The sequence below is a fragment of the Dipodomys spectabilis genome, unplaced genomic scaffold (assembly GCF_019054845.1).
Source record: "Dipodomys spectabilis isolate Male_0828 unplaced genomic scaffold, ASM1905484v1 ptg000365l, whole genome shotgun sequence".
NCBI lineage: Eukaryota > Metazoa > Chordata > Mammalia > Rodentia > Heteromyidae > Dipodomys > Dipodomys spectabilis.
Window position 1 is genome coordinate 183,233 of NW_024871042.1, and position 23,154 is coordinate 206,386.

The 23,154-nt window shown below is 36.3% G+C and overlaps 1 protein-coding gene across 4 annotated transcripts in view; it reads right to left on the bottom strand.

The window, feature by feature from the left end:
* Positions 1 to 23,154, bottom strand: part of Tasp1 (taspase 1) — a 214,576-nt gene that overhangs the window by 125,464 nt on the left and 65,958 nt on the right. For 3 of the 4 annotated variants that reach the window (XM_042666493.1, XM_042666495.1, XM_042666496.1), the window contains one exon: positions 19,849 to 19,955. In XM_042666493.1, coding sequence (XP_042522427.1) covers positions 19,849 to 19,955 — 107 coding nt within the window. Of the gene's footprint in view, positions 1 to 5,946; positions 6,108 to 19,848; positions 19,956 to 23,154 lie in introns of those variants that run through there. The other variant, XM_042666497.1, reaches the window with a different exon arrangement.

Here is a 23,154-nt window from a genome sequence, read left to right on the forward strand (position 1 = left end):
GAGTGAAAGACAAACACTGGTATTTGTGCCATAATAATTTTACAGAGTTCATTTGAACAGGAATGAAAACTTAGGTTAAAAACTACACAATGACTGTTACTATATAGAGCCACTATTATACTCTTGCACTCCATAAATACTTGAAAATACATGCACCATACAGATACACATGTACCTATTGTCCTAGACTGAAACATGGTATTCATATTAACTGTGATAAAACTCTGACTAAAAAGAAACTATATAAACTATAGCTTCCTTCAGAATAGGCATGTTTGTATGAAATTGGCAAACAGTACAAATATGGAAAACAAAATTTTCTCAATGTAACTAAGCACTTGATAGTCAATTTTATATTTCTCTGCTGTAAACAGGAGATGACTAATAGTTATTATAATAATAATAAAAGTAAGAACATATAAACTACTTTAAAAGGAACAAATCAGCCAGGTGCTGGTGGCTCACACCTATAATCCTAGTTACTCAGGAGGCTGAGCTCTGAGAATCTCAGTTTCAATCCAGCTCTGGCAGGAATGTAGACTCTTATCTCCAATTTACCCCGAAAAACAAACAAACAAAAATGGGAAGTGGAGCTTTGACTCAGTGGTAGAGTGCTAGTCTTAAGCTTAAAAACCAAGTGTCAGTGCACACACCCTAAGTTTAAGCCCCGAGACTGATGAAGAAAAAGAAAAGAAAGGAAAGGAAAGGAAAGGGAAAAGGAAAAGGAAAAGGAAAAGGAAAGGAAAGGAAAGGAAAGAAGGAAAGAAAGAAAGAAAGAAAGGAAAGAAAGAAAGAAAGAGAAAGGAAGGAAGGAAGGAAGGAAGGAAGGAAGGCTGAAAAGAAAAGAACAAAGGAAGGAAGGAAAGAAATCAAAGAAAGAAAGAAAAAAAGGAAGAAAGACAAACAGGAAAGAAAGAGGAAAGAAGGAAGGAAGGAAAAATCTCTTGAAACAAAGATACTTCCCATCAGAAAGTATACCTTTTACCTACTCCCTAACTCTGAAATAAGTCAAGACACCATGTAGCAATCACTTATCTCATTAACATAGCCTTTCCTTTGTACAGAATTATTCCAGTATCAAGTAGCTAAATACAGGAATAAACCTTGTAAATATAAGAGCACATGCTGCAATTGGGAGTCTCATTGGATTATGCTAATAAAATAATAAAGATGGAAATAACACTTTTAATAAAAGCTATACCACGCTCTTATACTACACTTTTATTAAGTGTAAGAAATGGATGGACAAAGGGTGAACAATTGCAGCAATGGTACTCACTAGACACTATGCTGAAAATAAACTATTCAACTTGTGGGTGGGGATGAGAGGGAAAAATTGGGAGAAAACAAAGGAAGGGGTGATAGGTGACATTGTCCAAAAAGAAATGTACTCATTACCTGACTTATGAAACCATAACCCCTCTGTATAACACCTTTATAATAACAATAAAAAAACAGCAATGTAACTAGCATAACCTTCTAAATGTCTAATAGAAAAAGCAGATGACTTTTGCCCTATATGGTAGCACAACAATGCCCCCCTAAAGCTTTTTCTTCTTTCAGTATCTAAAAATACTCAAAGGACATAGTAATATTCCATGCACTTTCCCCCTGGAGCTAGGGGTTCTAGCCCAAGGTTTGATTCCTAGCACCAAAAGAAAAGAAGAAAATCATCCTTTGCTGACTAAAACTTAAACAATGATTCTTGTAAACATGGTCAACATGTCTATTAGTTTTTTATTTTGTTTTGTTTCTTTGTTTGTAATGGTCCGCAGGCCTGAGCTCAGAGACTGGGAGCAGTCCCTGAGCTTTTTTTTTCTCAAGGCTAGCACTCTACCACCTGAGCCACAGCTCCACCTCTAACTTTTTACTGGTTAACTGGAGATAAGAATCACATGCACTTTCTGGCTGGACTGGCTTCAAACTGAGATCTTTAGATCTCAGCCTCGAGGATCACAGGCATGAGCCAGTGGCACCCAGTTTAACATGTCTATTCTTAAAACAGGCAAGTGGCGCTGTGGCTCAAGGGGTAGAGCGCTCTACCCCTTGAGCGGAAGACACAGGGACATGGCCCAAGCCCAGAGTTCAAACCCCATGACCGACAAAAAAAAAAAAAAAAAAAAAAAGAGTCTTAAAACAGTCATCTGTGGTTGCTGTTAGTGTTGTTTAACAGAAATGCTTTGGTCAGGCACTGACTCATGCCTTTCATCCCAGTTACTCAGGGAGGTGGAGACTGGGTGGATAGTGCTTCTAGGCCAACCCAGGCAAAAAGTTAGCAAGACTTTCATCTCCACGAATAAGCCAGGGCTGAAATTACAGCTACTCAGGAGGCAGAGGCAAGGAGGATTCACAATCCTCGCTAGCCGGGGCAAAAAGTTTGATATCCTGTCTGAAAAATAAGCTGAAGTAAAAAGGCCTGGAGGAATGGCTTAAGTGGTACAGCTAAAGCCTAGCAAGCACAGGTCCTGAGTTCAAATAACAGTAACTCCAATTGGAGGGAAAAAAAGTATGCCTTTACAGTACTACAGACATTCCAAACATTTAAAATGAAGAATAAAATTTATGAAAATCTGTATTTATATCTTAAATTGCTCAACAAAAGTTAGAAATTTTCAGTGTTATATTTAAGGTAGACAAGGGGATTTCATATAATTAAAATTCTAACTTTTATACCATTTATATCATATGAAAGTTCCACAGGAACAATTACAAACACTTAAAGATGCCCACGAACAATGTTTTCCAAGTGGTAAATGTCTATCCATTGTTCTCAAATTTGCAACATTAGAGGTAGAAAGGAAAATGATCTCAATCCTGGTTTTTAAAACAATCTCTCAAATAAAGAATTGGTGATTTTTGTCTTCAAAATGGAACAATTTCAGAGCCTCAGTACATGGACAGTGAGATAAGGAAAAGATAACAAAATAATAAAAATCACAAAAGTTTTATGTAGCTTTAAATTATTCTTACTCATGTACTGCTTAATTAATTATTATGTGTCTTGTCAATCATATTAACCACTGAGTAAAGAAAACAAATGTAAGATATAGCAGAGTTGAAAAAGTCAAGGATTTAAAAATTTCTGTCACGTTCCTTAGCATGACAAGAATTAGATCATTAAATTACATTCATCCTATTAAAATGCTTATACAATACATATCAAAGACTCCAGAATGCAGTTTTGAAATTCAATGATAGATATATGCATTATGTCTTCCTATTTGGCTAAGATAAATGTTAATGTCAGTTATCTAATTTTTTTTTTTTTTTGGTCAGTTGTGGGGACTGAACTCTAGGCCTGGGTGCTGTCCCTGAGCTCTTCAGCTCAAGGTGAGCACTCTACCACTTGAGCCACAGCACCACTTCTGATTTTCTGGCAGTTAATTGGAGATGAGTCTCAAGGACTTTCCTTGTGTGGGCTGGCTGTGAACTGCGATCCTCAGATCTCTGATTAGCTAAGATTACAGGCGTGCACCACTGGCGCATGCCTATAGTTATCTATTAGTTATCTAATAAAACCAACATTTGAGAAGTCTACATGGAATATAAAACTAGCCATCCTCCAACAACTAAAGATAAATTTATACATATGTATGTATACATGTATATACACGTATGTTTTATATACTATGATATATCCATATATATAACATAACTTTAAGAAATCAGAATAGGTAATATTAGTTTCTGATAAGAAAGTATTTGTTCAATTAATTAAATTCAATAGACAATATTTTTCATCACTAAAATCTCAGCAAAAGCTTTGTCCCTCTTGTCCATTCCCCTAGTCCTTGCCCGAGATCTCCCCAGTAATAGCAGAAATTGCCATCTTGTACTCCATCATAGACAAATGTCACATCCAAACTCGTAATCCCCAACATACACACATACATACACAATATTAAAATTCCACCCATCCTCAACTCCTGCAGCCTGAGATAACTCCAAGAAAGTTTTCCTGAAATACTTATACATACCAGGAGGTTTTTGTGCCCTTAAACTCCTAGAACATGATGTTCTTCCCATACCAAGATCACATTAACTTGTTCTAAAATCTTTTGTGGCTTATCTTGCCCCTCATGCATCAGAAAACAACAAATAACAAATATCATGAAATTAATGTTTTACTGGAATCCCACCGGCATCTCTAACATCAGATCCTCTGAAACAGCATCTTGCTCAATTGGTACACATGGTCTAAACTTAGCATACCTGAAGCAATTTTCCTGCTATGAAATCCTTGGCTGGTCTCCATAATATGCAAACTGAAGTCCAGATTAACTTCTCACAATGAAAGAGTGGTCTTTATTTCAGAAAGTGTTGTGTGTCCTTTGGTCTATAAACTTCTGTGGCACTAACCATTAAACATTAAGGCGCTCACTTTATCTACAAAGAAATTATGTCTGAGTTTGGTCACACATTCTACATTCAGTGTGTTATTTGGTAATACTCGTTTACCACCTTCTATCTACTGAGGTTATTTGTCAGTGGATTGGACTCTTCTAATTTCTGACTAATTCTGCTTTCTTAAACTCCAAGTTTTCTTGATGTCCTAAAGGACATCAAGTAATGTTCATAAGTAAGTAATATTTATTCTGTAACTTTAATTTTGTGTTCTCCACTACAGTCAGTCATCACCATCTGGGAAATACATGAAATACATGAGAGAAGGAGAGAACCAAGTTTGTTTGGAATTTTAATTCATAGAGACATGTGTATCATACTACTTCATGACAGAGATAGCATGACAAAGCTACCAACATACTAATAGGACATAAATTCAATACCTGGCCAAATCTTTAAAACACATAAATAAACAAGCTAAGACTTTGCTAATTAAATAAACAGCAACAACTCTCTTTATAAGAGCAGGCAACCTTTTTCAATTTAGTTGTCCAATTTAGCTCTTTCCAGGAACACCTGGCCATGGTCTGGACCTCTGGTCTTTCTTTCATTTTACGGCATACATTTACCTTCCCTGGATAAAATTACACTTTTTCTTTTAAATGCCAGAGCTCTGCTGGCCTTTGAACTATGTCTTAAAGCAGTGGGGAATAACAGATAAAGGACTAGAAGGTAACAGGACAATCTGGATTTTATTCCCACCAATGAAACACCGTGACAATTAGGATGGGTCACTTAACCTAACATGAATTGGACCCTACCCTCTCCGTATAGAAGAGTATTATTTGATACTAATTTAATAGTATATTAAAAAGATGCTTTACTTGATACGAAGTTTTTTAATATTTTTCTATTTGGTCATGAGCCATACATACAAAATTGTGAATTGCCATTCAAAATCATACATATTTAACAAATAAATAAAGATAAGCATATTTGGAAGCAAAAAGGAAACAAAAATGCCTATGGACTCTTTCTTATTTTTGTGCCTCAACAGATTAAATCTTATTAGAGCCAGTGATATTGGTTCATGACTGTAATACCAACACTCAAGAGGTTGAGAAATGAAGACCTTTAAAACCACATTTGACTATATAATAAGACTCCATCTCAGAAAAAGAGAAAATCTTACTGGAAAGTAAAGATGAATCAAAAAACTGAAGTAACAGAAAAGGAGTTAAGTAGATTCTAGGATACAAGTAATATATATTTTAAAAAATCTAATGTCATTCAAATTCAGAGATACATAAACTTAAAAGCCTGCATTAATGCAAATAGCCACCAGGATAGGCCCCATTCACATAGATTTCAAAACATACTTCTTATTCCTAAGTACAGTTAGTACAAATAAAATTAGCAAGATGGTCAGAGAGCACTCTGGCTATTGACTTAATTTCTCTATAGGGAATTTTAGTTTGCTACATTCTGTGGACAGTTTAATCTTATCAACTGACATTTCCCCATGGAGAATTACAAAAAGCCAGAGTTGAGTTTGAAGAGCAAAGTGTAGTTTTATGTGCTATATATATTGTTTTCTAATACCTTAAAATAGATCATATACTGCCAGTAAGTCTTAGTCTTCTCCTAGCCACCTCTTTCCTGCAGAAATCCTGTGGTGCAACCAAGCTCATCCATTTACAGGCCTCTGAACCTAAATCTTTCATCTTCTCTCCCCAGCTTAAATTCCTCCCTTTCCATGAACCCTGCCAAGAGAAACACAGCAAAACTAAGAGTGGCTTCTTTATCCAGTTCATTCTTGTTGCTCTCTTCAATAGTCTTACTATTTTAGTATAGTCTTACTATTTTAGTATATATCAAATGGCACTGTTTCCTTTCATTGTTTGACTGTACTGAGCCCAATACATAAAAGGTAGGGCCTAAATGCCATATGTTTTATTATTCCCAAAACCTTATTTATATTGTTTGGGTTTTTATGTGTATGTATAAGTTCTGGGGCTTGAACTCAGGGCCTGGGCACTGACCTGGACTATTTTTGCTCAAGGCTAGCATTCTACCACTTGTGCCACAGCTCTACTTCTAGCTTTTCTAGTTAATAAGAAATAAGAGTCTCATGAACTTTCCTGCCTGGACTGACTTTGAACCGCGATCCTCAGATCTCAGCCTCCTGAGTGCAATTATATAGGATTATAAAGGCATGCTAACAGTACCCACCTTTATACAAAGCTTTAAAAAAATAACCAATAATGATTTGCTGATGAGAATGTTAGGGGCAGGGGTTAAAAAATAAGAGGTATTGAATGAGGAAAGCTGAAGGTTGCATGAGGCCAGAACCTCTAGTGAAAACAGCACTCAAAGCTTATGTGTAGTTCTCAAGGTGATTTGCTGGTGAATTGCATATACCTGAGAGCAATAAAATAATAATAATAATAATAATAATAACTCTTCCTTGCCAAACATTCTTGCTCACAGCTGAAATCCTAGCTACTCAGGAGGCTGAGATCTGAGGCTTGTGATTTGAAGCCAGCTTGACAGGAAAATCCATGAGCCTCTTACCTCCAGAAGTGGAATTGTACCTTAAGTGGTAGAGTGGTAGCCTTGAGCAAAAACTCAGGGACAGCATGCAGGCCCTGAGTTCAAGCCCCCAGATCAGCACAAAAAGGAAAAACAAAAAACAAAAAAGCACTTCTCCCTTCGGCTAATAATTGGAAAACACTTACACATTCTAACACTTCTTCACAGAAAAGGTGACAATGCTTTAAAAATTAAAGATGTTCTCAACACTGCTTTAAAAAAAAAAAATCAAAAGGCAATCATAAACTTGTGAGTTGTGCTGATAATCAAGCTTGCCCAATTACAAGGAAATTTACATTTCCATTGTACAGTATCACTGTTGCTCCTTTGAAAACCATACATCCAAAATAACCATATGCTAGAAAATGGGGAGGAATTCTCATCCCCTTGGAAAAGATAGTCTAGATGTACCTTTGTAAAACAGGCACATTTACCTGCATAATATGAGTTTCTTGGTCAAGTTTCAGTAGATGAGCATGCCCCCTTGTGGGCACTTCCTGACTCATGTTTACAGATTGGTCAATCAAGAGTGTGATCAGACATTCATTTCCCTCATTTACTTATTATTATATGTTACCTTTAATAATACTGAAAAAAGTAATAGTTTTTAAAGCATTGCAGATAATAAACTCCATTTTCCACAAATAATGGTGATTATTCAGCTGAATAAGCACCAATGTATCAGCATGCAAGAGACTACAAGTTTAATCAGTTTTTACAAGGGGAGCCTACACTGGGATCCAAGATAGCAAAGCTATCTTGACCCTCTTCAACTCTGTGAGTCCTAAGGAGTCACTGGGTATTGTTACTCACAGGCTCAGAATCTACAGGAATAGGTGGCTAGAATACAGAGCAGAAGCCATCCTGTCGTAGTCCTCTCTTACTGCAGGCAGCTCCAAATGAGGGTGGTGGCTCCTCAGGGCTTCATGGTATGTAGTCTGCACAGTTCCCCCACCCTCCACACCAGTTTCTATCTTTTACCTCATCTGTGGTTGCATACTTTGGTAAACTCAGAACTCATTGCTGGAACAAGGAAATATACAAGTGAAAAACAGTGGTAGAGGGCCTTTAAAAGATAACCAGATAATACAATAAGAAATGACAAGCACAGACCCTAAGAAAGTAGATAACATGGCAGTAACTACACACTTCTTAGTTCTAACTCTCAGTATTAATGGACTTAACTCTCCAGTTAAATGACATAGACTGATTAGTTGGATCAAAAAGCAAGATCCAGGGATGAGAAGGTAGCTCAGTGGTAGAATGCTTGCCTTGTATGCATAAGGCCCTATGGTTCGATTCCTCAGCACCACATAAATAGAAAAAGCAGGAAGTGGTGCTGTGGCTCAAGTGGTAGAGTGCTAGCCTTGAGCTGAAGAGCTGAGGGACAGTGTCCAGGCCCAGAGTTCAGATCCATGACCAACCAAAAAAAAAAAAACAAAAAACCAGGATCCATCTATCTACTATCTTCAAGAGACACATCTTGCCCACAAAAACAAACATTCTGAAAGTAAAAGGCTATAATAAAATTTATTAAGCAAATGGCCCCCATAAACAGGCCAGATTTGCAATGCTAATACCCAATAAAATGCAATTTAAATTAAAATGAGTAAGAAGAGACAAAGAAAGACATTACATACACGAGACATAACAATTCTAAATATCTATACACTAAATGCTGAAGCAACCAACTTAATTAAACAAATCCCACTTACCCTAAAAACACAAATAGACTCAAACACATTGATGATGGTTACTTTAGCACATCACTGTCACCTTTGGATAGATCAACAAAGCAAAACTTCAACAGAGAACCCTCAGAACTAAACAAGTGCATAGACCAACTAGACTTAACAGACATCTACAGAACATTTCACCAAGCAGCATCAGAATATATATTCTTCTCAGCAGTGGATAGAACAGTCTCCAAAAAAGATCACATTTTAGGCCACAAATCTGTACAAATTCAGAAATATTTAAATTATTCCCTGTATTCTGTCACACCACAACAGAATAAAATTAGAGCTCAACACCAAAACCCACCATAGAAAATTCTCTAACTCATGGAGACTGAACAATACATTATTGAATGATCGTTGGGTCACTGAAGAGAGCAGAATGAAAATTCAAATGCTTATGAAATTTAAAAAAATGAATGCACAAAATACCAACTCCTCTGGGACACAGCAAAGGCAGTACTCAGAGGAAAATTTATAGTTCTGAGTGCCGACACCAACAAATTGGAGAAATCTCAAATCAACAATTTAATGATGCACCTTAAGCTGTTGAAACAGAGGAAAAAGCCAAACCCCAAACATAGAAAAAGAATAATCAAAATTAAATCAGAAATAAATGAATTAAAGAAAAAGAAAAAAAAATAGAATCAACAAAGAGTTGGTTCCTTGAAAAAATTAACAAAATTGACAGACCCTTAGCAAATCTGACCAAAAAAAGAAGACAACACACACAAATAAGTAAAATTAGAGACAAGAACCAGAACATCACAACTGAAACAAGCAAGATCCAAAACATTATAAGGGAATAGTTTGAAAACTTTTATGCAACAGATTGGAGAATCTGGAATAAAGCGGAGAATTCCAAGCAAATATTGATATACCCAAACTAAACTAAAAAGATTTAAATCAACTAAATAGACCCATATCAAGTAATGAAAGTAATATCAAGTAATCAAGCAATAAAAGACCTCCCATCCAAGAAAAGTCCAGGAACAGATAAATTCACAGCCAAATTCTATAAGGCCTTCTAAGGAGGATTTACTCAGATACTCATCAAATGCTTCAATGAAATTGAAAGGGAAAGATCACTACCAAACTCATTCTATGAAGCCAACTTAATCCTCATCCCAAAACCAGATACGGACCCATCAAAGAAAAAGAACCATAGGCCCATCTCTTGAGGAACATCAGTGCAAAACTTCTTGATAAATCCTGGCCAACCAAATTCAACAACTAACCAAAAAAAAAAAATCATAAACTATGATCAAAAGGGATTCATTCCAGGGATGTAAAGATGGTTTAATATGGGCTGGGAAGGTGGCTCAGTGGTAGAGCGCTTGCCTTCCATGCATGAGGCCCTGGGTTCGATTCCTCAGCACCACATAAGCAAAAAAGAAAAAAGCCGGAAGTGGCGCTGTGGCTCAAGTAGTAGATCACTAGCCTTGAGCTGAAGGGCTGAGGGACAGCGCCCAGGCCCAGAGTTCAGGCCCCACGACCGGACCCAAAAAAAGAAAGGAAGGAAGGAAGGAAGGAAGGAAGGAAGGAAGGAAGGAAGGAAGGAAGGAAGGAAGGAAGGAAGGAAGGAAGGAAGGAAGGAAGGAAGGAAGGAAGGAAGGAAGGAAGGAAGGAAAGACGATTTAATAAGTTCAAGTCAATTAATGTAATCCAACACATCAACAGGAGCAAGAACAAGAACCACATGATGATCTCAATAGATGTAGAAAAAGCATTTGACAAGCTCCAACACCCCTTTGTGATAAAAGCTCTAGAGAAGCTAGGAATCCATGGAATATTCCTCAATATAATAAAGGCTGTTATGACAAACCTACAGCTAGTATACTCACTGGTGGAAAGTTAAAACCATTTTCCTCTAAAATGAGGAACAAGAGAGATTTCTACTCTCTGCACTCCTCTTCAACATACTACTGGAATTCCTAGCTAGAGCAATAAGGCAAGAGGCAAACATAAAGGGGATCCAATAGGGAAAGAAGAAATAAAACTACCCCTCTTTTCAGATGACATGATCCTGTATTTAAAGAACCCATTGATTCCTCACCCAAGTTATTTGAGCTGATCTGGAACTTTGGCAAAGTAGCAAGGCCCAAAATTAACTCACAAAAATCAGTGGTTTTTTTGTATGCCAACAATGAGAAGAGTGAAGCTGAAATCAGAAAAGCAACTCCTTTTTTAATAGCCTCAAAAAAAAGACAAAACCCACCTAGGAATTAACCAAGGATGTGAAGGAACTCTACGATGAAAACTTTAAAACACTGAAAAAGGAAATTAAAGCAGAGTTAAGGAAATGGAAAAACATCCCATAGTCCTGGATTGGAAGAATTAACATTGTGAAAATTGCAATATTGCTCAAAGCTATCTACAAATTCAATGTAATATACATCAAAATCCCAACAACATTCTTCAATGATATAGAAGAAGCAATCCTAAAATTCATATGAAATGATAAAAGACCCCAAATAGCAGAAACAATCCTTAGCAGGAAGAACAGTGCTCTAGGAAAATCAATCAGTACCAAGCTTCAAACTCTATTACAAAGTGGTAGTAATAAAAACAGCTTGGTTCTAACACAAGAATAAGCCAGAAGACCAATGGAAAAGAAGACCCAGATATGAAGCCACATACTTATATCCACCTACTATTTGATAAGGAACCCAAAAACCCAGGATGGAAGAAAAACAGCCTCTTCAACAAATGGTGCCAAAAGAATTGGCTATACATGGCAGAAAATTAAATTTAGATCCTTATATATCACCTTGCAACAGAATCAAATGGATCAAAGACCTGTAAGACCAGAGACCCTGAAAATATTACAGGAAGGGACAGGGGAAACACTAAGGTTTGTGGGCACAGATTGAAACTTCCTAAGTAAAGATCCAGAAACAACAAATCAAAGAAAGACTAAATCAATGGGATTGCATGAAAATGAAAAGTTTCTGCATGGCAAAGGACATAGCAAGATAAATAGAAAGCCCATAGAATGGGAGATCTTTACTAGCTATGCAGCAGATAAAGGCCCTATATTTAAAATATACTCAGAGCTCAAAAAATTAAACCTCCCAAAAACAAATCTTCAAAGAAACAACAACCCAATTAAAATGGGCTAAAGACTTGAAAAGAGACTTCTCTGACGAAGAATAAGAATGGCCAACATGAAGAAATGTTCAACATCTCTGGCCATAAAGAAATGCACATCCAAACAACACTGAGATTCAACCTCACTAGAGTTAGAATGGTCATGATCAAGAAAACTAATAATAACAGATGTTGACAGGGATGTGGCCAAAAGGGAACACTACTTGTAAATGTAAACTTGTTCAACCACTCTGGAAAGCAGTATGGAGGTTCCTCAAAAGACCAAACATAGAGCTCCCCTATGACCCAGGAATTGCACTTCTGAGAATCTATCCAATTGACAAAAAACCAGACTACACTAAAGCCACCAGCATGAACATGTTCACTGCAGCATTGTTTACTATAGCCAAGATATGGAATCAACCCACCTAACCTTCAGTGGACGAAAGGATCAAAAAAATGTAGTATATATACACACAATGGAATTCTATGCTTCCATCAGAAAGAATGACATTGCCCCATTTGTAAGGAAGGGGAAAGACTTGGAAATAATTATACTAAGTAAAGTAAACCAAAGAAACATAGGCTGCATGGTTTTTCTCATTTGTAATAACTAGAATGTGCCTATAAGTCTACAAGTAAACCCAATGGATAGTAAAAGACAAACAATTACACCTGGACAAGATTAATTAAACAGCACTCTAAACATTCACACAGTGTGAACAAAGGAGGATATTCTTCGGGAAAGATTGCAAGGGTTCAATGGCTATGTGTATGTGCATATATATATATATATATATATATATATATATAAAATGATGCTTATCAAAATGAACTCAAAGAAAAGGAAGTAAGACATTTTTTAGTATGTTTGCAGTTCTTTTTATTTTCTTTCTTTTCTTCTTTCCTTTATTCTCTTCTGCCACTATTTTTTTAATCTTTTTTTCTTTCTTTTTTAATTGTGAAAATACCATACAGAGGGGTTACAATTACATGGGCAAGGTAATGAGTACATTTCTTATCAAGCATTATTGCCTCCTCTTTAGTTTGTCCTTCCCAACCCTTCCCATCCTTTCCCATCCGCCCCCCCCCCCAAAGTTGTAAAGTTCGTTTTTTGGACATAAGGACTTGTACATCTCATTGTTGCAATGGTTCCACCTGTATCCCTATTTAAACCATTTGTTTTTTCCCTTCCTCTCCACAAAGTATACCAACATCAAATACAGTGAAAACAGGGGTTATATCGCGGGGGAGTGACATACAAAGCAACAAAGAAATCATCTTATAAATATGTTAGAAACAATCTCAAGAAAGAAAAACATTTGAATCCTTTTTTCTTATTACAAGTTTATCTGATTTGGACAAACTTTGGGACAAGGAGTGAACCAATTCAGCAGTGAAACCCACTAGACACTATGTTGCAAATAAACTATACAACTTTGGGGGGAAGGAAGACAGGAAGGGAAAAATTGGGAGAGAATGGGGGAGGGGATGACACTGTTCAAAAAGAAATGTACTCATTACCTGACTCATGTAACTGTAACCCCTCTGTACATCATCTTTACAATAAAATTTAAAAAGTGGTAGAGAAAGTTGTGGGGGTAAAATCCATTTTAGGCTAGTTAATAGTTTCTTATACCCAATTAGTTTCTTATACCCAATCCTACCTCCTATAATATCCCTCTATTTTTTTTAAACTAAATTTAGTCAATGCTGAATTTTCAACAGTTACTAGTATCTATTCAAAATCTTGGCTGATTAGAGAAGCAATGATGGAACAAACAAGGCTTGACGTCTTAGGTTTTCCTTCAACCTAACTAAGGACTGGTTCTTATAATATAAAAACATTTTTGTAATTGATACCTCTGTGTGTTTGTATACATATACCCACACATTTGTTTTCAACATGTTGGGTTTTTCTGCTGGTCTTAACAGCTGCACGTGTTTTAATATTACCATGTCTATGAAAAGTCAGCCTGGGTCATTAGTGCATGGTAGTGCATGGTAGTGTGTGTGTGTGTGTGTGTGTGTGTGTGTGTGTGTGTGTGTGTGTGTGTGTGTGTGTGTGTGTGTGTGTGTGAATTTGTGGAGCTTGAACTCTGGACCTGAGTGCTGTCCTTGATCTCAGCCTGGGTCATTAGTGCATGGTAGTGCATGGTAGTGTGTGTGTGTGTGTGTGTGTGTGTGTGTGTGTGTGTGTGTGTGTGTGTGTGTGTGTGTGTGTGTGAATTTGTGGAGCTTGAACTCTGGACCTGAGTGCTGTCCTTGATCTCTTTAGCTTAAGGCTAGTGCTCTACCACTTTGAGTCACAGTGCCACTTCCAGTTTTCTGGTGGCTAATTGTAGATAAGATTCTCATGGAGCTGGGTGTAGGTGGCTCATGCCTGTAATCCTAGCTACTCAGGAGGCTGAGATATGAGGATTGCAGTTCAAAGCCATCCCAAGCAGGAAAGTCCGTGAGATTTTTATCTCCAATTAACCACCATAAAACCAGAAGTGGTGCTGTGACTCAAGTGGTAAAGCACTCTCCTTGAACTGAAGAGCTCAAGGACAGCCCAGGCTCAGAGTTCAAGCCCCACAACCGACAAAAAGACAAAAAGGAGTCTCATGGACTTTACTGCCTGGGTTGGCTTTGAATCTTGATCCTCATATCTCAGCCTCCAGAGCAGCTAGGGTTACAGGTGTAAGCTATGGGTGCCCAGAGGAAATACCTTATATAATCATATGAAGACATATTTTAAAATTCTGATTTAGAATCTGATATTAATTCTTAACATCATGGCCTGAATCAATTCCCAAACAGAAATATTTCTGTAGTCTCAATGAAATTACTTTCCCTGGAAGTATTTTCTACAAGAAAAGGTACACTCTAGTGATTTGTACATTACATGTAAGATGAGCTGGGGCTATTTCAATGATAATTTTTTAAACGTTATATCCCTGCATCAATACTGTCAAATGCTAAAAATTAATGGGTGCTTTATGCTAAAAATGAGGAAAGAGTTATTAGCTGACAATACTTGATGCCATCTCATAACAAGCACTCTGGAAAATCACAGGTTATTTTCATTATAAAATAAAACCAGTTAAGATGTCCTAGCACTGACTTTCTGTCTCAATTTTATCTATAACTTTAAGATTTTATAAACTTAAGGTCAATCTTTACAAAAGACTTGTTGAAAAACTCCAACCAACTAGTTATTGAGTCATTATAAAAACTTAGAAAGTTTTCCTGCAACAGGTGGAAAAAAATCCTGCAATTGTTCAGCCATCAAGGGATGAAAGAGTGGGGCTTAGACACTGTTGAATCGATACAAAATACAGCAAACCAAACATTTGAAGACATAGTGAAAAGAAATTTGATCATCAGATTCCATAATCTTCATGAATGCATTAAGTAGTAATAGATTTAATTAAGTTGTTGGCCTACCTAATTGAATTAAATGTAAAGTTTATAAGCTTGCCTAGTAATCAAAATAGTCATATATGAAGTTAATATTACTTTAACCTGTAATTCAAAGAAATTATTTCAAACAGAAAATAATCACTTCACTGAAAGAATTTTCCATTTTATGGGGGAAAAAATGTCATATACACCTCCTTCTGTAAAAGAGAAATGAAAGAAGTTTCCTCCTTCTGTTTACTAGTATACCCACATACCATCCATCTTCTTAAGAAACACAGACACAAGATAAAGCAAAGTAATTTCTCAAAAAAAGTAATGACTTCTTTCCCTGCACACATAGGCACAGGCATGTACACAAGTACAAATGGAACAATCTGACCAAAGCATGTTGTTTTTGTGCATTTATTTTCTTTGATCTTAACCTACCTCTCACCCAAAAAATACAGTGATTTAGTATGATACAGTTAAGCGTTTACATAATAATTTCAAGATGGTGGATAAAAGGGGGAAATGTTACCCACAATATACTTCAAAAGAATAGAATATATTTATATGAAGCGCACAAAGCAAGGCCCAACATTTCCTTTCTGAAACATGTGGCCAATTTGATGTCCCAATGTGGTGGCTAAAGAACGCAAAATTAAAAGTTGTAGCATCTCTTTAGAGTGGTTTTGAACACATAAAATAATATAAAAGCACCAAAATCACTGCAAATTTTTCTAAATTGCTTATTAGAAATTGAAGAATGAAAAAATTTTACACAATGGAAACGATCTGATTAGCTTTCATTTCACTATCCTAAGTACTGTTTTATTGAAAAACCAATGAAATCAATTGAAAACTTAAATTACTTCATAAAAATGGAGAAAAAAATAACTATGTATACTGAATTGGCAAGTCAGTTATTAAAAAAAAAAGATGGAAACTATTTAAGCAATATGCTTGTGAAAAAATAGAGAAGAAAAAAAAAAGCTTGAAACATCAAAAATGTTGAGATCAAATACTACCCCCAACCTCTTTTAATACTCTAAGAATAAAAATATTTTCCAGTCATATGCAAAGCTGGATGTTTAAAATTGATATTTTTAACATCTAGATTATGATGTGTATTGAGTCAGTTTGTTTTCTAAATGTGACCGTCTCCTATTTTTTTGTTGTTGTTGTTGGCCATGGGTGCTGTCCCTATACCCTTGCTCGAGGTTAGTGCTCCACCATTTTGAGCCATAGCCCCACTTCCGGTTTTCTGGTGGTTAAATGTAGATAAAGAGTCTCATGGACTTTCCTGCCCAGGCCGGCTTTGAACCACAATCTGCAGATTTCAGCCTCATCTTGAGTAGCTAGAATTACAGGTTTAAGACACTAGCACCAGGCCAACAGTCTCTTCTTTTACCAGTGAACTCTCAGTCATAAAGCAATTCAGGCAGGAACAGCAATTTGCCAATGAGTTAATTACAAAGGAAGCTTCCTCCTCCAAAAATGATAAAAGTCAATAGTAGGACAACTATTCTTCTCTTTATCTGACAGAACAAAGCAAAAACTAAATTTAAAACAAGTAACCATTTTCTCACACTTACCACAAGAACTAAAGTTATTGGGTTTGTGGCTCAAGTGGTAGAATGCCTGCCTCACAAGTGACATCAAACCCCAGTACCACCAGAATTTTCTTTTATTAAAGAAAGTGAGGCTGCATATGTTAAATTATTCACTAATTTAAAAGAATAAATTGGTTATGGCACTAACTCTTGATCTCACTTCTCTATCACCAAACCATTGACAATACTTCTCAATACTTTTCCCTGATCAACCTACAGAGAAAATGTGCCTATCTAGATCAACTATCTCCAGGGGCCAATCTAGTGACCACTCCTCTATCCACTTAACTATCTTCTCAGCAGCATCTGGTACAAACAATGCTTCTCTCAGAAGGACTCTTTATTTAGCTTCCTAGAAAGTTTTTCTAATTGTGCCTCTGCCTTACTTGCTGCTCCTTGTTTTTTCTTTGTTGGTCTCTTTACTCAACCTCTTTCCAAAAAAGTTTTAAAATCTGTGAGATACAGAAATATTTCTTTGCACAAACATCCTAAAGTGATGTCACAAAAACATATAAAAATTACACAGTAGTTTTATTCATAATAACAAAAAGCTGAAAATAACCAAATCATCAACAGAACAAGGGATAAATACATCACAGTATTTATATTAGTAAATGTTATTTAGTGATTAAAAATAAGCTAATGATACAATGTCTCAAAAACATTTTGTGAAAGAAGGCAGCTAGAAAAGAGTACATTCTACATTAGAGAGGAATACAAAACATCTGTGGTGATAAAGACTGGGTGGCGAATGTCTGCACAAAGAGGTTAGGAACTAACTGGAGGAAGTATCAAAGATCTGAAAATATTCTATATTTATATAAGAGTTTGGATTACATGGTTATACACATTTATGAAAACTGACAAGAATGTTCACTGTATGTATTCTTTATTACTTTTTATTTTCTAGTCTGAATCTTTTGTTGTTATTGTTGTTGGTTTGGTTTGGTTTTGGGGGGGTTTTTTTTGGGGGGGGGGATGGGGAAGGGATCATGGGGTTTGAACTCTGGGCCTGGGCACTATCCCTGAGCTCTTCAGCTCAAGGCAAGCACTCTACGTCTTGAGCCACAGTACCACTTCCGGTTTTCTGGTGGTTAGTTGGAGATAAGAGTCTCCTGGACTTTCTTGCCTGGGCTGGCTTTGAATCATGAGCCTCAGATCTCAACCTCTTGAGTGGCTAGGATTACAGGTGTGAGCCACCAGCGCCTGGTTAGTCTGAATCTTTTGATCTTCTGCCTCAGCCTCCTGGTGCTGGAATTATATGTGTGCACCACAATGACCAGTTTATCGCATTTTATTCTTGGCAGTACTAGAATTTGAACTTAAGGCTTCACCCTTGCTTAGATGCCCTGCCACTTGAGCCATACCACAGGTCTTTTTTTCTGTGCTGTTGGTTTTTTGATTTTTTTTTTTTTTTTTTTTTTTTTTGGAGAAGTTCTTACATTTTGCCTGAGTCAGCTAGACCATGCTCCTAGTTACACCTCCAAATAGCTGAGATAACAGGTGTGTGTCACCACTATACTCATCTTATTAGTTAAAATGAAGGACTTAGTAACTATTTTTTTTTCTTTTTGCTTAGGCTAATCTCATACTGCCATTTTTCTAATATTTACTTCTGAGTAGTGTAGATTACAGGTATGAGCCACCATTCTCAGGCTCATCATTTTTTAAAAGTCAAAAGTTTTAAATTTTTTCACCCAAGTATCAGGATACAGAAACAGACCCACACTACTATCTACTTTCATCAAGATCCACATATTAAGTTGTTTATTTGCTTTCTACATGCCTACTCTTGTACAGCAGAAAAATTAAAAAGATTTGGACCAAACTGTTTGATAAATTATAACATGAGCCAACATAACAAGAAAATATCTCACTATGAGAGATCATCAAAATTATAAAAGAAAGCATAGACTACAATGGAATATAAGAACCATTGTAGAAGAAATCATCAATACACTATATTAGTGAAATATTAAGGTGTATCAATAAAATGTGGTCAGAAAAATCTCAAAACATAGGCTAAAGAAGAAGTTTTCAACTTCTTTTTAACTTCAAAAGCATCTTAAGGAATACCATACATGGACTCATAATGGCACACTGACATATAAAGGGCAAACAAACAATGCAGCAGAAAAAGGAACAGTGATACATATCATAAAGAATCTATATGAGGAACCATGCTTACAACCCTGTAATCATAGTTACCCAGGAGTCTGAGCTCTAAGGATTGTGGCTCAAAGCCAGCCCAAGCAGGAAAGTCAGTAAGACTCTTATCTCCAATTACAACAAAAAAGTTAGAACTGGAGCTGTGGCTCTCATGGTAGAATGTTAGCGATAAGCACAAAAAGCTCAGGGACAGCACTCCAGTTGAGCTGAGACCCACATAAAAAACAAACAAACAAAAAATAATCTATGACTCCATGTATATTTCCTTATACTTACACTCTATCCAAAACAGCTATGTTAAGAATCACTGTCTAGAACTGCAAAGACTAAACCAGTAGCCAAAGCCAAATGTAGCTACTGAGAAAGAAAAATGAAGCAAGAGGAAATGAGAAGCTGAATTTCAAGTTTAATTGAATTAATTTGAAAATATTCAAGTATTGTTTTAGTTTTAGTATATTTTTAGTATGCTTAGAATCTATTTTTTCAACAGTTAATTTTTATGAAATATAAATGAAGATCAAAAAATATATCCAATAAAAAATCTATCATTATAATTTAATGTAAAAAAGTCAAGTGGGTTTAAAGCTTAATAACAAAAAATATAAAACACTATCAATTTTTCAGCTGACTATATTTCAAAGTATATTTTGTATTCACTGATTTAAATAAAATACAGCATCATTAATGTGGTGCTAGGGTCATGACTCAATAGCTCTGACTTCAAACTCCACTATCACCCACCAAAAATAACAAATAGACAGATAAACTTACTTTTTTTGCAATGTAGTTACTGAAAAGCTCAAAAAATACATGGGACAGGTGTCATTTTTCTACCAAATAAGTACTGTTCTAAAACTTCTATATCTAAATGTGGTTTACAATATCATTATTATACATTAATATTGCAAATAACTCCTGACCTTTTCGCTTGATTGTCTTCTTTTCTTTAGTTGAATGAAATCTGTTTCCACCTTTTCTGCCAGTTCTAGTTTCCTCTTGTTCCTTTTAAATGCAGCTAAACTGAATCCTGAAAAAGAAACATTAACAATAACATTTGAGAATCTGAGGGGCAATAAAGTAAATAAAATATCAAGAAAATCCTTCCCAGACAAAATCCATAAGGAAACTGCACTAAGGGTTTTCTAAAGTCCTTTCAATGTGCCCACACAGAGTAAGGAATAACAATAATGTAAGGATTTTTAAAAATCCAGAAAAAGGGCTGGGAAGGTGGCTCAGTGGTAGAGCGCTTGCCTTGCATGCATGAGGCCCTGGGTTCCATTCCTCAGTACCACATAAGCAAAAAGAAAAAAAGCCGGAAGTGGCGCTGTGGCTCAAGTGGTAGAGCGCTAGCCTTGAGCTGAAGAGCTGAGGGACAGCGCCCAGGTCCAGAGTTCAGGCCCCACGACCGGACCCAAAAAAAAAAAAAAAAATCCAGAAAAAACACAACTGAGCTGGGAAAATGGCTCGGCGATAGAGTGCTTGCCTTGCATGCATGAGGCCTTGGGTTCTATTCCTCAGCAACACATAAGCAGAAAAAGCCAGAAGTTGCACTGTGGCTCAAGTGGTAGAGAGCTACCCTTGAGCTGAAGAACTGAGGGACAGCAACCAGGCCCAAAGTTCAGGCCCCATGACTGACAAAAAAAAAAAAAAAAAAAACCTGAGACAAATGTTCCTAATGAAAGGCACCTGCTTATTTAATTCACCTCCAATTCTGGTTTCATAGGTCTCTATGCATAGGGACAAAGATGAAATCTGGGAGAAATGTAGCATTAAAAAAAAATTAGATGGTACTGTAGCTCAAGTGGTAGAGTGTGCGCCTTGAGCTGAAGAGCTGAGGGACAGAGCCTAAGCCCAGAGTTCAGGCCCCAAAACCAACAAAAACAAAAACATAACTATGTTATATTGTCATTTTGTTATTTTATTTCACTATTTATTTCTCTATTTTAACTAACTATAAGGATATGAAACATCCCTTTGTTTTTTAAAAAATAATAGCGATTATCCACAAAAACACAATGGAATCTCAAAAGTTGGTATGTTAAAGGGAAAACAAACCACTAAATACAATGAAACAACAAAAATATGTTTCAGCCTCACCTCATTTTAAGATGCAAGGATTAAAAATAAATCAAAACTAAGGGCATTCAGCCAGGTGTCAGAAGCACACACCTGTAACCCTTGTTATTAAGAAGGCTGAGCATCGCGATTCAAAGTCAGCTTGGGAAGGAAAGTCCACAGACCCTTATCTCCAACCTCTATCAAAAAAACAGAAGTGGAGCTTTGACTCAAGTTGTTGAGAATTAGCCTTAAGCAAAAAAGTAAAGAATAGTACCTGGGCCCTGAGATATATGTGTAAAGAAAATTTCATATTATCTGTGCAACTTGAAAAATAGTGATTTCACTGTGTCAGTGCTTAAGGTCTCCACTTACAATTTCAAATACTCCTTGAAACACACACACACCTTAACTCACTAGGACCTCAAAGTATTCTCATATTTTAATCACCATAGTTTTAAAAGAAATACTTGTAAAACACTTCAGAAACTACTAAGAAAAAAATCCAACCAGATATCAGAAAGTATATTCCAATCTGCAAAAACCTCGTAATAAAACATAAAACATGAAAAATAAAGGGAAAGTATTTAAAATATAACTAAGGAGGAAACTGATAAAACGATGAGGAAGATGTGAAGACAACGCAAACAGGCTTCCAAATTCACTATACAAATTTGTTTTATGTTATTATACCTATAAAACATTATTATTGCAGATAAGATGCTTATTATATAACTCTGCTATAATTATAGACTATTATTTCTATTAATTATATGTATTTAGCAAACATTTCAAAACTTGATTTATGAATTTTAACAGCCACTTAGACCCAGCTAATTACAAATTAGAATGTACCACTAATGTTTAGTTTTCTTATAATAGCAGACTGTTTTTCAGAACAATTCTCTCGCTACTTAGGAAGCTAAGAGCTGAGGATCATGGTTATACACCAGCCCAGACAGCAAAGTCCTCTTATCACCAGTTAACCACCAGAAAGCCAAAAATGACACTGTGGTTCAAAATGCTAGAGTGCTAGTCTTGACGGAAAAAGCTCAGGGATGGCACCCAGGCCCTGAGTTCAAGCCCTAAGACCAAAAAACAGAAAATACAACTTTTAAAGCACTAAAGATCTAATGTATACCTTTAAAGCATTGAAAACCTTAACATAATGTACTCAGCTAAATGCTGGAAGATAAGCCAAGAAGTAGAGCTACTGAGGCTCTGCACATCTGCCAACACTAGCATCCTGTGTTTCATTAAATACTAAGAGAAAATATAAGTCTAGGGCAGAGTAAAGGTAGAAAGATTTATAGGAGATCATTTCCACAATAATCTAGAATTTTAAAGGGCTAATATTCTCACAGAAAGAGTAACAGAGCTAAATGAGTATCTGTCCCTTCACCTCAATAGCTACTACATGCAAGCAAAATTTCTCCAAATCATAACAGAGTTTGAGAGGAGGAGGATAAAAAGGGCAATGAGAAGAATTAAAGAGGACTGAGCAGAAAGAAGTATTTCTGAGAAAAGTTTCCTCCAACGGAGCCACTGCTTGGACTTGAAAACATATACACAGTAAAGTTCCAAGAGGAAGAGAGAACAAAAAAGAAGAGTGAATTTGAATAAATAATAGCAGAAAATTTGCAAAACAAGATGAAAATCATAAATATAAGCATAGAAGAGACTCGACAAACTCCAAGTAGAAAAACCTAAGAGACATACCTTATGGCACATTATAATCAGCCTTCAAAGCACTTTGACAACCATCCGCCTGCATTGTGCTTGCGGCAATGCCATTAACATATAACCATCATGGAACCTGATGGTCTACACTCTCAGAATCATAAATGTCAACTACTTAGAACTGAATCTACACCACCACTGGTACTTGACTCAGCATGGCCTCAGAACGTATCTCTCCATACCTATGACATGGCATACTGGGGTCACTGCAATCCAAACTCACCTCCAAGAAGCCTGAATTCATAAATTCCCAGTAGCCTTACCTCAACAAACTCCTACTGTTAAACCAAGGGCTCACTTGTTGTCATTGCTTAAACTGATTACTGCCCAACAAATCATAAGAAAGTTGTATTTCTATCATATTCAGAAGCAAAGCTAAACTACCTACACAATTGCTGCTCTACAACCATCTAAACAACGTCATTCATGAT